The sequence below is a fragment of the Hibiscus syriacus genome, unplaced genomic scaffold (assembly GCF_006381635.1).
Source record: "Hibiscus syriacus cultivar Baekdansim isolate YM2019G1 unplaced genomic scaffold, ASM638163v2 tig00110793_pilon, whole genome shotgun sequence".
Lineage (NCBI taxonomy): Eukaryota > Viridiplantae > Streptophyta > Magnoliopsida > Malvales > Malvaceae > Hibiscus > Hibiscus syriacus.
In genome coordinates, this window is record NW_024062864.1 from 138,977 (window position 1) to 154,192 (window position 15,216).

The window sequence follows — 15,216 nt, forward strand, 5'->3', positions numbered from 1 at the left end:
TGTAACTGTTGTAGTTTTGGCATTTAGAATTCATGAACTGATAGAACATAAGCTGATCGTTGGACATGTATCGTTGGTATGCAATTCGAATAAAATTGACCTGGATAAATACGATCTTTCCTTTGGTCGTGTTTGAAAATTTTCTTTTGCGGGTATGCAAGTCTTTATTGCACTTTTGTAAAATTAAAGTGTTGATGTTGATATCTTAATCTTGCTATGCTCTTTTGCTTTTTAGATTAGGTATTATTCTTTACTTTGACACCTACAAAAGCCAATGGTCCAACTTTTGTTTCTTTCATTTTTTTCTAGTAATGTTAGATCTTTGATAATTCCACATCTTCATTCAATAGCATAGAGGTATTGCTCCTTTCTTCCTTTCTTGTTTTGAGCTTCATATGGTTTCTGAAACATGTATCATTGAGTTATTTTCGAATTGACAACTATTTTTTGTTCGAACATATTGTGTCTCTCGGCTTTTGAACTTCAGGAACGGTTGTCCTGTTATTGCTTGCTTTATACTTTTTTGAGCTTTGTACACTTGTAGTGCTATCCTGCATGGTCGATGATAGATGAATCATTTAGATTAACAAATAGTGGGATGGTTGGCAATCCTTGATGATTTTTTTCCCTTCATGGTCTGGTCCGTATACAACTGAAAGGTCGTTCTCTTTAGATTCATCTTCAAGTCTTCTGTTGTTGCTTTAAAGTGGTTTCACTGGCAATGATGGCAGTGATGGGTTCTGTCATTGAACATTGTACTTGACGGAGATAGTTTTGAGAATCATGAAGTGATGGATTAGATCAAATATGTTGTCATCTGGTAAACTGAAACTTTTTTTTATGCATTTGCCTTTGCATCGACCAAGTTAGCTCACCTGTGTTTAGTGTGCGTTCGGGTCGGTATTTGTGGATGAGGGAAGTTTATACGTCAAACATTCGCCATTGAAATTTCTTTCTTGCACTTGTTCCCTTTTGAGGCTTTTATCTGCGAGCTGTTTCTCCAACGTGAGGCTTGTTTCCTTGATACTTTAAAATGAGCTTTTTATTTTGAGCGGTTATAAGATAATAATGCGCACATATCCTATAAATGTAATTACATGAATCCAGAAACTCCGAAGAGAATAACACTCTCTTTTATTATTGATACCACGTAGTCGAATGTAAAAGTTTTATGATCTTTTTTAGAAACTCAAATAAAAAGCTTAAATGATCACATGAGGGTTTAGTTTTTCAAAACGGTCGAATGAGGTCCAATGTTTTTAAATATTCTTAAATTTGGATCTCAAATACTTCTAAATTGTTCGAAAATGAAGGCGTAATGCTTTAAGATCTACTCAAATAATGGCTATTTAATTAAATTTAATGATATTAAATATGTTATCATTCTAGTACCATTAAAAATTGAGAAAATAACCTCAGTAACCGAAAATGTCTTATAATATACGATTTCAACCAATTTTTTTTGGATTTGCCAAAATGACCAATAAAATCGCAACGCGAACTCTAATTTTTCAACTCGGTTTCCAAATTCGCAACGCGAATATCCAGATTCGCAATGCGATTTTGAAAAATGTGTTGCGATAGTTAAAATGTGTTGCGATAGTGTAAAAGATTCCCAAGCCATTTGTAAGATCTTAGTTTGAAACAATAAAGAATGTGTTGCGATAGTGTAAAAGATTCCCAAGTGTTTGCAATGCTCAATCCCACATAGTATTGGAAACACTATTGGGAATGGGTATTTAAGGCTTGGATTTCCCACTTCCTTGTTGAGTGGAAGAGAACAAGGGGGACTCTCGCGCACCGCCGTCGCTGCCGTCCCGGGTCGTGGTCGTGGTCGTGTTGCGAAACTGGAGATCGCGTTGCGATAGTCAGAATCGCGTTGCGATTTACATATTCGCATTGCGATTTTCTAAAATCGCAACGCGATAGTCAAAATCGCGTTGCGAATCTGAAAACTGATTTGCAATACTGGAGATCGCATTGCGATAGTCAGAATCGCGTTGCAATTTACATATTCGCATTGCGAATCTGGAAACTGATTTGCGATACTGGAGATCGCATTGCGATTTTGTTGGTCATTTTGGCAAATCGAAAAAAAGTTGGTCAAAATCGTATATTATAAGACATTTTCGGTCACTGAGGTTATTTTCTCTTAAAAATTTGGGTAATCTATGTCAAATACCACTCATCTTTAAGCTCGGGCTCGAAAATGTCATCGACGTTTCAATTTTGCCAATTTTAGCACGGACATTTATGTTTCACTGCAATTTTGCCACTCCGTCGTTAATCCGTTAACAGGACGATGACATGACATCTTTTTTCCGTGACGGCGAAGACATGGTACCCTCGTCAAAACGACGTCGTTTTGACACGACCATTTTGATGCTCAAAAAGCTCAAAACGACGTCGTTTTGTTGATGAAAAATGTGTTTTTCATGGGATTCAAACCATAGACCTTTAGAATCCAAATCTAAATACCCAACCACCAAGCTAACTTAAGAATTTGGTATCCTTTTTCTTTTTCTTCATCCATCCAATTGCAGCTAAGATAATCACTGTTATTAGCATCATTCCTAACACTATGAATGCAGCAAGATACTTTTGGGAACTTCTTTTATTAGGTTTCATAACAGCCTCGTCTGGATCCGTCTTCAATGCGGTCGAATTCTCTACTGGTTTGGCACATTCAACACACAAATTCTTCCCGCAAAGACTCGGATTCCCTGCGAATGAGCTCTCATTGAATTTCGATAATCGAAAAGGAATGTCCCCCACGAGTTTGTTGTTCAATAAATTGATGTAGTTCAAATTCGGACGATAAAAAGCCGGGATAAGTCCTCTGAATTGATTGTTTTCGAGTCGTAATTCGACGAGACGAGGCAACTGACCGAGCGAAAGCGGGATGCTCCTAGTGAACTTGTTGTTCGACAACCAAACTTTCTTCAACGACACCATTTCACTAAAATAATAAGGCGGGATTTCGCCGGAAAATTGATTGCCGGACAAGTACAAGGCCCTCAATTCAACCAAACGATTGAGTTCCGGAATGTCGCCCTGGAAAGAATTATTAACGACACTGAAAGAACGCAATCCCTTGATCTCGGCTAAGGCGTCGACCTTAATATTCCCCTATAATCCCATCCCTTTGAGGTTCAGACCGATGACGACGCCATTGTAACAGAGCAGTCCGGTCCAGTGTGTTCATCCATTGCAAGGCGCTGAACAGGGCATCCAAGAACTGAGAGCGCCGGCATTGGTGAAATGTTTCTTGAGCAGTAACAAGGATTCCAATTCACGTTCGGGTATCGAAATCGTCGATGGCGGCAACAGGAGAAACAAGAAAGAAAGCATATACAAGTGAAGAAATGGCATTGGTGAAATGTTTTCGGCAATGTATTTTTAGTAGTTTTTGACAGTGAAGAAATGTATTTTTGTTGCTGTGTTTGCTTCATTGTGTGTCGGGTTATCTTATGTTCATGTTTTTTCTTTTTGTGAGGGAACGGTAAAGAGAGGCAGAGGGAGGAGACAACGTGTTGTCTTGAACAAGTCAAGGTTTAAGAGAAAAAACAGTTATTACCGTTAACGGATCCAAATGAGGGTAGTGATGAACATTTATAATAGTTTTGTTAAGGTTATATCAAATTCTTAAGTTAGTTTTGTGGTGGGGTATTTAGATTTGGATTCTAAAGGTCTATGGTTTGAATCTCATAAAAAATATATTTTTTCATCAACAAAACGATGTCGTTTTGAGCTTTTTGAACATCAAAACGACATCATTTTGATGAAGGTGTCATGTCATCGTCGTCACGGAAAAAAATGTAATGTCATCGTCCCGTTAATGGATTAACGACGGAGTGACAAAATTGTAGTGAAACATAAACGTCCGTGTTAAAATTGACAAAATTAAAACGTCGATGGTATTTTCGAGCCCTGACTTAAAGATGCGTGGTATTTAGCATAGATTACCCTAAAAAAATTTAATAATTTGATTGAATTTCAATTATTGAGGATCATAGTCATCTTTTGCGATTTTTTTTTTTAAATTGCTAAGCTTCCCCTTTTTCTTTTGCTATATATTCACTAAGAACTTGCTCGGCTCATTTTGCAAATGAAGCTTTCTCGGCCTATGTATCATGTATATAATAGCTTAAGGAGGCCGAGGAAATCCAGTATTTGTAAACTAGACCGTCAATGGGGAAGAAATAAGAGCCCGCTTATAAAAACACTAGCCCAAACCTCCATTTTGAGTCTAGGGTTTATTTGCTCATTGCAATTAAGCTAGCAAGACAGATTAGAGGAGAAGCAGCAGAGCTTGAGGGAGCACCATGGGTCGTATGCACAGCCGAGGGTTTGTATTTTCTTCCACATTTGTTTTCTTTTTATCCTTAACAGCCCTATGATTATCTATTGTGATTTACTTCATTTTCTTTTATTGTACTTCCGTTTCTGCAGCAAGGGTATTTCTGCATCTGCTCTGCCATACAAGAGAACTCCACCTAGTTGGTTGAAGATCTCTTCTCAAGATGTGAGTCACCCTTTCAATCATGCCCTTAACTTTAAATTGATTTAGTTATAAAATGAATGATTGAACTTCTTTTTAAACGAAATTCGGCTGTTCTTTTCTAAATGGTTATGACCACTGAAACAAACTCTTTTTAGTGACTTATGTGGATTGAATCCTTGAGGAATCGCTTGCTTTAACAAATACAACACCGAGACGTTGTTATCCTCGTCTTCCACAATACAATACGATGTGATGTTATGCTCTGTGCTTAAAATCTAAAGCCCAAGAGAAAATTAAAGTTTGATATTGCGTTTGCTTATGTTTCAATATTTCGTTTCTCAAATTTCTGAAATGTCGAATCCTAATACTCATTGCTTCCTGCTTATTAGAAGATATTATTTTGGTTTCTGTGTCCCGCAAATGCCCATCATTCTAGTTGGAAATTTTAGTGTTGGACTGGATGGAGTAATAGTAATGGTTAACTCAATCTTCCTCATGTAATGTGCATTTGAAAAACCCTACTCACGATTTCTTCTTTTAGATGGAGGATAACATTTGCAAGTTTGCAAAGAAGGGTTTGACCCCATCTCAAATCGGTGTCATTCTCCGAGATTCTCATGGGATTGCTCAGGTGAAGAGTGTTACAGGCAGCAAGATTTTGCGGATACTGAAAGCCCATGGCACGTCTTCATTTTGATATTTTCTGTTACTGCGTTTTCCTTCAGATTGGAACATCAGACATTCAACTCGTCCATTTGTCTTTGTCAGGTCTTGCTCCTGAAATACCTGAGGATTTGTACCACCTAATTAAGAAAGCCGTTGCCATAAGAAAGCATCTCGAGAGGAACCGGAAAGACAAGGATTCCAAGTTTAGGTTGATCTTGGTCGAGAGCAGGATCCACCGCCTCGCCCGTTATTACAAGAAGACAAAGAAATTACCGCCTGTGTGGAAATAGTGAGTACTTGTTACCTGCTTCATTAGTAATGATCAGAGGCTTTCTGCCTTTCTACGCTAACACTAGATAAAATTGTCTCATTTTTGTGTGGTTATTGCCGTCACACTCTACTCTCTTGTCTTAAGATTGGTTTTAACTTGTATACTTTCTTTTCCTCTATCCAGCGAGTCAACCACTGCCAGCACCCTTGTGGCCTAGAAAATTCGCATTTTGAACTGTTCTCCGGGGTAGACCAGCAGGACTCAAACTTTTTGTTTTACATCTTATTATTGCTGTTAAAGAATTAGTTCACTTATGGTTTGAAATTGAGATTCGTGCGTGTGAAATTTATGTTTAGTAGATTGGAATATTTCATCTTTCTTTATATAAAGCCAGAGGTTTTTGCTTTGATTTTTTTTTACTAAACAACGGAGTAGACGACAGAACAGAAACTATTGTCAATATCTTATTGAAGAACAATTCAAGAATCTTTTACACAACCAAGAAAGAGCCAAGGATTAATCCTTGCGTTAATGCAAAACAACTCAATAATGAAAAGTTTCTAATGTTTATGTACTCTGCTGTTTACCAGAAATTCCCAAACAAAAACATATCTAGCAGGATGATAGATGGTTCAACTTAACTGAGAAAAGGTCGATGTTTTGGTGATATTGCTAGACCCCAATGAGCAATAGGGCCGGGACCAAAACGGTATATCCGGTGTATGGTCACACCTGGTTCATTCTATATTAATCCTAACGACCTTCTTGGTTCTACCCCCAGTGTTTGCACCTTGATTTCTACCTTTTTCACCCTGCTCTCTATATGGATGTCTCCAACTGTCCTTCACTGCCAACCCCATCTGTTCATTATTTACAGATCCTACATTCAAATTCGACATTCAAAAAGAAAATGAAAGAAATGATGTCAAATGGAATGACAATGAATGTTGCCAAATCCATTAAAATGAAACCTTTTATATAGAAGGTTAAAAGAAATGTGTACCAGCATTAGCAGGCTTGCTAAATACATCACTCCAACCAGTCAAATGACCATCACCATTACCTTTCCAAGCCTTTTCGAATTCCGTAAGTTCATCTAATAAAATCACAATACGAAAATACAGTTCCATTCAGGCACAATGTTCTTCAATAATCACAACACGCAACCAAGGAACACACCTTCATTCAAGTTGTGTAATGTCTCTGTTGTGTCCACCTTACCATCTTCATTCAGCTTCCTTGTAACAGAATAGCCCTGCGCAAATTACCATCAGTTTCTTAGGTAGGCCATAAAAATAAGTCGCAAAGCAACAATTAAATAGATAACTGCGAATCAACTTGGTTCGGAATCGGATCGTAATCTGTTCGCAATGAATTGTTGAGGGTATGTAATTTAAGAACACACCCAAAGTTGCAGTTATTTCGTAAAATATTGGACATGTATAACTGCATTCATTAAGCCTGGACCCGTTTATTAATTGTTCCACAAGAAACCAATGGAACAAAGTTACCTTATCATGAATTCCTCTAGAAATACTATGTGTTGCTTGACCCGTTGTTGTATCTGCTTCTTTTCTCTCCTCAATCACCACCTGAAACAACCAACACCGATATCGAATACAATAAGCATTTGAACCATAATCGATCACTCCTCGGAAAAAAAAAGTTACTCACTCCATCGCTGCCCGTCTTCCTGTTTTTCGTAGAAGTGTAATAAGTTCCATCTACACCTCCATATGTAACTCTTGAAGTCTGGAAACTATAACTACGAGCCTGTAACTTTGAGCCTTTCACCCTGTGGCTGTCATTCTCATTTCTATAATTAACACTCTGAATCTTCCCATCTGATAAATATGCAACAACAATCATTGCAACTCACAAAAAATACAGATATTAATTAAACAAATGCACCGATCCAAATTTAAATTCAATTTACCGTCATCGCTATCATCCGGGTGCTCGATAGATGGTTCCTTTCCAGACCCGACATGCTTAGTGATACCTTTAACACTTTCTCTATTTTCCTCATCGGAGTTCAATTCTTCTATAAGTATTCCCTTTCCTCCATCGCCCTTGGGTGGTGCTTCACGAGATGGAGTACTTGGACCGAAGATGCTAGGTTCGAACATGCTATCGAAGGGACGAGTGAAGAAGGGATCATCGAAAGGATCTCTGCCTCCAAAGAGGCCGGACATCATAGTTTCACGGGATCCAAAGCTTCCCAACCTCTGGATGGCATCAAATGGGTCGCCCGCATCGAAGAGGTCCCTTTTGCCTTCTCTTCCCCTCTGCATTTTGTATGCAAGTCTGAAGAAAACAACATAGCAAGTTTCAAAAGATGGAATCGGAATTCAGCTTAAGGTAATGCACAAGAAATTGCATACAATTGATTGAAAAAAGAAAAACACAGACAATAGCAAATGTAGAACCGACCTGAATAACCCACTTGTCGATGCGGAATCAAGATAGAAGGTGAAAGAATAGATGATTAGCAGGTGGATTTGAAATGAAGCGGGAGGATGTTTAGGGTCCTTGTTTTTCTTTCTGTGTGGTGGCCAAAATTGCTCTCCCCTCCATTGATTTCGGGGGAATTAACAAGCACGTTCGAGAAGGAGACACGTAATCCCAATTTTTCATATGCAAGCTAAAGCTGGAATGTTCCGGTTTTATTCATCTTGAAAAATAATTACAATTAAATTAATAATATAAAAATAATTACTTTTTATTAATTGAAATTATGAAAACGTGATAGATATATAGAAAGAGCCTAGAAAAATTTATCTGACATTTATTAATTTGAATTTATCTCGAACCTTAGTAAAAATCATCCTATTTAACTTGATATGAATATTATTTTCTACTTTTATTTGATAATTTAAAAATATAATTGAAAATATATATAACCATTACAGTAATTATTTATCTATATCTCTAGAGAGGGGATATTACGATATTTATTTTGGATTCTGATTTTTTTATTCTAACTTTTAGTTCAACGACTAATTATAAAATTGAAAAATGATTAGAGGATGTACCAAAAATTTTAAATAAAAATAGTATGAAAAATCAATTTTAAAATAATATAAATACTTTTGATATATTTAAAAGAGAATCTTTAAATAAATATTACCTTTGTATTCCTCCAAGACTTATATAGAAAATGTAAATAAAAATGATGGTTTTTAATGTGACGAATAGATTTGAAGAGAGACCAAACACATACTAATGTTTTCATTAAGAAAATCTAATATAATAGACTTTAAGTCCTAATATGATCAAAATCCTTGTAACTACATAATAGGAAATGACCAAAAAGAAGAAACACCAAAAGCAATCTCTATATTCCCTTCAAATCAGTATGTACGTCACAACAAATCTACAATAACCATAACAACATTCCACAACCTAAGCCTACTGCTCCGCCAATACAATCAGAAAATAACATAAAATTACTATAAGATCTGTCAGGCCATCACCCCTCCACCATTTTAACCATGCTTGATATTCTCTCTCTCTCTCTCTCGATCGACTGTAATATATACGTGAAGATGCCTGTGGGAATGAACAGTTAGAAGACGAAACCCGACGCCAAGTGTGATATACCTAATAAAGGGAGCAACCGGCGAGGCTTCTGTATCAACCGTGAGGAGAAAAGTCTCCTGGCCGTGGAGGTTTCTATTTTAGAACTCCTGGGAATCAAAATCAGGCTTTGATGGATATTCAAGACCCTGAAGTGCTGGTATCCGTCGTAAATCCTCCTCTGAATAACCCGGAATGAACCAGTATCGCTTGTCGGTTCCAAACACCTATATATAGACCAACACCACCAAAACTTAGTAAACAGACAACAGTTAGTACGCACAAAAAGCCAGCTACAAGACCAAATACTATCAATGCTTCCCTTTTTTTCTTCGATGCAAGAAATACGCATAAGGGAAAAGAGCAATGTATTTGTAGAAACAGTTAACCTGTTCAAAATTTTCCTTCCGACCAAGGTCATAACACCATTTTGGAGTGGTTTTCTTCTCGTATGCCTGTTTCGAAGACAGACACAGATTTTATCAGTAACTTGTGCAGCATTCTTAAAGATTAGCTAACAGGTGTCCCTAAATTTGTATTGACGATATCCGGTTAATCTGTTATGATATATAAGTTCCTCCGAACATTAATGCTTCTTTTTCTCCCTCTTTAGGACAAGAACGATTCGGTTAATCACAATAACGGTTTTGCATGTCTACTCGTATTACGAAATGGTACTAAATTCTAAAATAATAAATAATGACAAATGCCAGAAGAACCAACTAGTACCAACTAGTATGACATGAGATTACACTTCGAGATGACGAGAATATAACAGTACCTCAATAGTTGTGGTATTAGCTGCCACCAAAGATATGTGCATGATCAAAAACCCCAAGACGCTCAATGCAAATGCCAAATTCAAAACTGTAACAAGAGAACATGGTCACACATTTCTAGGTAGTCACAGAAGCTAATCAGATCAGAAAATAATTCCAAACAGTCCATACCAAAGGAAAGGAAAGTGGTAGCAAGGGTGCCGGGGCTTCCAGGGACTTCTCCATCACTGAAGAATGCTAATAAATGTGGCAACAAGGCCAAAGTCACAAGAGTGGTCTCGAGGAATGTGTAAAACTGCATTTATGTTCGAATACATAGTCAAAGTAATGCCAAGAAAACCGAAGCTCGTTTTATGCTTTTATAAAAGAAACACTCCACAACTTAATTTATATTTCCGGAAGAGACTTGAAAATAGGAACTTCTTGAAGCTAAAGGTGAAACTTCAAAAGCATAAAATGTATAGAAAAGAAAACTGATTCGAAAATAAAGCAAACATACCAAGAAAAGCAGGAAATACTTGTAATTTTGTGCACCAACACAATTCACAACCCACACACAATGATGATCCATCTTTAGCACACACCGCCCACCTGAAACAATGATATAGATATGCAACTGGTCATCGACAATTACAACATTATTAGCAAATTAGGAAAAAGAAACGTAGAACTTGGGTGTATGGAGAACGCACAAACAGAACAATGATGGCAGCGAGGTGGTTTCAGCTGGTTGCATTTCCAACAATATCGAATTCTTTGATTTAATGTGTCTGGCTGCGAACTGTCAAACTCCAAACCGTTCAACGGGTCAACCTCCCCTCTCTCCTCATCCATAGCTGGCCTCCAGTTAGGTGGCACGCCACCCGGATCCGTCAAAACAACAGAAAAGTAACTCCATAACAGCATCACCAGCTGCAGAACCACATCGAAAGTACCAACATCTATAATTAGTTCCACAATACAATTAAATCATCTATTATTTTTCATTCCTTTAGCAATGTGATTACATTAAACAATCCCAGAAACCAAATATAGAAAAAGGTCCTAAATGGAGCCTTTTATTCTAAAAATACTTCAGATTTTTCCTTTCTAAATATGAAAAATGTAAGAATTCACAACAACTAAGGCGAAAAGAAAGAAAAATTAAGATCTAGAAAGATCATTGACTAATAAATAAACAAACGCAAAACTCAAGTTTGGATCTTTTCAAAACCAATTTCAATAATTTTAACAAAAAGTCAGTCTTTCTTAGTTAAATTTCAAGATGTCTAATTCAGAGGCCAAACATGCAAAGCCTAAGAGAACCCAAGTAACAAGAAGTATCAAAGAAACAAAAGAAGATTCATTTGGGGGGGGGGGACTTACGAAACAATGAAACAAGAGCAAGATAACAGCAGCAGTAAGAGAACCAAAGCCACCATCGAATAAAGCTGGGCCATAAATAGTCAAAACGACAGAGTAATAAGTGACACCCACGATCCCTAGAACCAAGAGGATCATTATCGAGCCCAGACCCCTGAGAGCCGTGCAAAACTTGAACACGTTCCAAGCCATCGTTGCTCCAGATCTGTGCATAATACCCAAGCTAACAAATAAGTCAAAAAAGTTGAGACTTGTGTATCTTTTTTCTAACACTGCTTGTGAGTATTAAGAGCTGGATTCGTAATTAAGGTCGCCTAAACGACTCAGAGGATGAAGCAAGCCGTGGTTTTCCAATTGGGAACAGTCGATAAGGAAACAGGGATGGAAGTGAAACAATAAAAAGAAAAGCGTCTTTTTTTTTCCAAAGATTTTTTCCCCTACAAAATCCTGTAAGGGGAAAGTCTCGCGTGTAGCTAGAATTTATGGGATTTGAACAGTGTTTCAAGTTTTTAGTTAATTTTCAGTTTTTTAATCAATTTAAATATGTTTTTTTCCGAAACAAATTTTATTAGCGTAAACCATGTACATGTGTTTAGTATCTTAGATATTACTTTTATTTCGTAATAAGTTATACAATGATATCTAACGTGTAATTTTGATTTTATTTTGGTCATTTATGTTAAAAATATTGATAATAATATTAACGTGTCATCATAAAATAATATATGTCATTATTGAAAAATAAAAAATATAATGTCAACACTTTTATTAATTTTTTTAACAGTAAGTGATCAAAATGAAATTAAACTGAACGTTAAGTATAATTATAAAAAAAATAATTGAGTGACTAAAATAAAATAAAAATGATAATTAGAGTACTAAACGTGCAGTTTACCCATAATATTATTACAATTTAAATATCTAAGAAACCAATTTACAAATTAATATATATATTGAGTGGGTCACTGTAACTTTTTTTAAATGATCTCTGTTCACAAAATTTAAATTAATCTTTAAATTTAAAAAAATCATATTTTTCACAAATTATAGAAAAATATAAAAATCCATAAATACAATTTCTTACATTATATTTCTTATTATTTATTGGGTAAATACGCAAATGATCCCCCAACTATAGAGTATTATTTTATTAAGTCTTCTGACTATTAAAAGTTACAAAATAGTCATCCAAATATTTATATATTTTAACTTGTCATTTTCTGTTAAAAATTTGACGGTTCTCTAAGCTGGACGTTAACCTATTGATTGAGATGTGATAAAATCTTATCTTAGAATCGTATGAGTTATATTTTATGGATCAACTCTCTATTTATATTATGCTATCGAGCCAGTGCTTGAAAGCAACGACGATACTATTATAAATCGTTAAAATATGATTTTAGCATATCTCAACCAGCATGTTCACGTCCAGTTCAGACGATTGTCAATTTTTAAAGGAAAAGACGAGTTTGACGCATATGAATAGTCGAGTGATCATTTTATAACTTTTAATAGTCGAGACACTCAACAAAAATAGCATCCTATAGTTGAATGACCATTTTATAACTTTTAATAGTTGAAGGAGTCAATAAAACAGTTTTCTATAGACGGGGGACCATTTGTGTACTTTACCCTTATTTATTTGTTACATTATAATTCTTATTTTGATTGTTCCGACTTATACCCTCATTTCTACTCTTTCGGACGAGGTGTGGCAGGTCCAATCCAAGCCAGACTCGTATAAACATCTCCTCAGCCCAAAATAGGCCCAATTTCTAATTTTTCACATTATTCTTTATGCGAAAATTTTAAAAATTATACATAAATGTTAATCTAATTTATAATATCATATGTGAATTTTTATTTTTTATAATTATATATAAAAAATTTTTTTTATGATGAAGTTTTTTTAAAATATTATATAAATTTAAAAGAAAAATATCTAATAATTTTTTACAAATTTAATTTTTTTCCATACAATTACTAAATGTTGAATGAAAAAAATTGTGCACATGATTATATAAAATTAAGCATCATATACCACATTATACATTCAAGAATAATAAAATAAAGTCTTATGAGCCTAAATTATGAATGTAGAATAATGTTCCAGAAGCCTCCGGTCAAGTTTGGTAACTCCATGATTATGGATCCTTTAAGATATTTGTATATAGATGATCATCTTCTAGAAATAATGTATAATAAATTAATAGAATTTTAATATTTTTGGTGAAATTCTACAATGGATCGTGGAAAGTTATCACAAAAAATTCAGTATTGAAAGTAAGGTAACGAGAGAGCAACTTTTATAAATACGATAAATTAGATTAAAAAAATCGTCTCATAATATAATTTTATAATGTCCTATCTCAATTAATAAACTGACAATTCTTGATCATATATATATATATATATATATATATATAAACAAATAAAATGTACTTATATTTATCTCAGATAAAATAATTTATCATTTTAACCCGATAATATAAATAATTTAAAGTTATCGAGTTTTCATTCTTTAAAAGAAGGGAGAGAAATTGTGTAAACCCAAACCAAAAATAAAATAGTTTCTTCGTTAGTAAAACACAAACGTGATTAATTGTCATTAATTTGACATTTAAAATATATACATCTATAACCAGTGGCTGAATAATCTTTGTTTCATAAGCTCTTTATTCTCAGCCAATGGCAACAATATCCCCTATTGGCGGCATGGAAATTGATTCAGAAATTAATAATATATATATATATGTTAAAACAAAACAAAGCACAGAAAGATAGAGGTATGGATAGGAAGAAGTTGGGCATGGGGAATCTGTTAGGATGGCTCGTGACCTTCTTCTTCCTCATCTCTCTCCTCTCCATTATCTGTTATCAGGTCAATCCCTTCTTTATTCCCATTCTTCATCATTAATACATTAACTTGGTAATAATGGTTTTAATTCATGTAACATTGCAGCTCATATGTCTTATTGATTTGGAAATCGATTACATCAATCATTACGATTCCGCGGCACGGATAAACAAATTCGTGGTGCCGGAGTTCATAATCCAAGCCGTTTTCTGTTTAGCCTGTTTAATCACAGGACATTATCTCCTTTGTTTCCTGTCTCTCCCATATTTATACTATAATTTCAGTTTGTAAGTTTTCTAACACGCCATGTTTTTCTCCATTAATCCTTAATTATTACCATTAATGATGATTGAATCAACAGGTATAGGAGGAGAAAACATTTAGTTGATGTAACAGAGATATTTAATCAGCTTAACTGGGAAAAGAAGCAACGACTTATCAAACTTGGCTATCTTTCTATGCTTTTTTTTGTTTTTATCTTTTGGTAATTATCCCCACAAAATACATTTTCTTTTTATTTATTTATTTATCAAACAATCAAGTCTCTTCTTTAAATGTGTTTCAGGTTGATTTGGACCGTAGGAACTGATAATTATTAAACACAGGCTTTTGGCCTAGGTTTAATACGTAAATTTGGTTATTTTCTTTCAATTTGACCCTTGGCCCTTGTTCTTTCAGTTCGCTGCAACATTTCATTCACCTGATACAATTTTCCATGTGAATTGAGGTGCAGAAGCAGTGTATGAGGGTTTCTTTTGTTACAACTTTTTTATGAATATGAATGCAACAATTAGGGTGAAGTCCGGCTGGAACTTGAGAGACACTCCTTACGCGGCACGAAAGTCATGCACGGACAGGAGACGTCACATACAAGAGTCGAAGTAGAAACAAAACTGAAACTTCTAAAAACTTTCGTGGCATATTCAAACATGCAAGGGTGTTATTGTAAGTAATACAAGCAGCATGACAAAAATGTAATTGTACCAAATCAAAATTCGAAAGTATCAATTCTAAGTCAATTTTGAATTGTATGGACCTTTTTACAAAACTAGGAAGCTTTGGGGTAATAATTAAAATTTTCAAAAGTTCTCTACATGTATCGATACATTTTAAATATATCAATATCGCTTTTAACTTCGATGTTTTAAAACTAACCGTAAAATGAACAATAGTATCGATAGGTATATATATCATAAGC

The 15,216-nt window shown here is 35.0% G+C and overlaps 5 protein-coding genes across 6 annotated transcripts; 2 read left to right on the forward strand and 3 right to left on the reverse strand.

The window, feature by feature from the left end:
- Positions 1-2,490: 2,490 nt before the first annotated feature.
- On the reverse strand, positions 2,491-3,254 carry LOC120141117 (pollen receptor-like kinase 2). Its single transcript, XM_039156055.1, has 2 exons — positions 3,159-3,254; positions 2,491-3,054 (listed from the first exon to the last, which is right to left on the reverse strand). Exons 1-2 carry the CDS (start codon positions 3,252-3,254, stop codon positions 2,491-2,493), a joined length of 660 nt encoding a protein of 219 aa, XP_039011986.1.
- Positions 3,255-4,185: 931 nt separating this feature from the next.
- LOC120141090 (40S ribosomal protein S13-like) lies at positions 4,186-5,809 on the forward strand. The gene is made up of 5 exons (XM_039156029.1): positions 4,186-4,348; positions 4,453-4,525; positions 5,046-5,184; positions 5,273-5,459; positions 5,625-5,809. The coding sequence occupies exons 1-5, from the start codon at positions 4,326-4,328 to the stop codon at positions 5,656-5,658; spliced, it is 456 nt and encodes a 151-aa protein (XP_039011960.1). The 5' UTR covers positions 4,186-4,325; the 3' UTR covers positions 5,659-5,809.
- A 152-nt stretch (positions 5,810-5,961) lies between these two features.
- LOC120141089 lies at positions 5,962-8,040 on the reverse strand. 2 transcript variants are annotated; one of them, XM_039156027.1, is made up of 7 exons: positions 7,875-8,040; positions 7,378-7,748; positions 7,116-7,285; positions 6,953-7,033; positions 6,621-6,696; positions 6,445-6,537; positions 5,962-6,301 (listed from the first exon to the last, which is right to left on the reverse strand). In XM_039156027.1, the coding sequence occupies exons 2-7, from the start codon at positions 7,733-7,735 to the stop codon at positions 6,261-6,263; spliced, it is 819 nt and encodes a 272-aa protein (XP_039011958.1). In that variant the 5' UTR covers positions 7,736-7,748; positions 7,875-8,040; the 3' UTR covers positions 5,962-6,260. The 2 variants fall into 2 exon arrangements, with proteins under 2 accessions (XP_039011958.1, XP_039011957.1); XM_039156026.1 differs by having other exon boundaries at positions 5,962-6,321; positions 7,875-8,038.
- Positions 8,041-9,113: 1,073 nt separating this feature from the next.
- On the reverse strand, positions 9,114-11,581 carry LOC120141067 (probable protein S-acyltransferase 14). Its single transcript, XM_039156009.1, has 7 exons — positions 11,165-11,581; positions 10,492-10,711; positions 10,299-10,390; positions 9,971-10,094; positions 9,802-9,887; positions 9,410-9,475; positions 9,114-9,247 (listed from the first exon to the last, which is right to left on the reverse strand). Exons 1-7 carry the CDS (start codon positions 11,372-11,374, stop codon positions 9,122-9,124), a joined length of 924 nt encoding a protein of 307 aa, XP_039011940.1. The 5' UTR covers positions 11,375-11,581; the 3' UTR covers positions 9,114-9,121.
- A 2,357-nt stretch (positions 11,582-13,938) lies between these two features.
- Positions 13,939-14,630, forward strand: LOC120141038 (protein cornichon homolog 4-like). Its single transcript, XM_039155981.1, has 4 exons — positions 13,939-14,042; positions 14,124-14,305; positions 14,380-14,502; positions 14,584-14,630. Exons 1-4 carry the CDS (start codon positions 13,950-13,952, stop codon positions 14,615-14,617), a joined length of 432 nt encoding a protein of 143 aa, XP_039011912.1. The 5' UTR covers positions 13,939-13,949; the 3' UTR covers positions 14,618-14,630.
- The last annotated feature ends 586 nt before the right edge of the window (positions 14,631-15,216 follow it).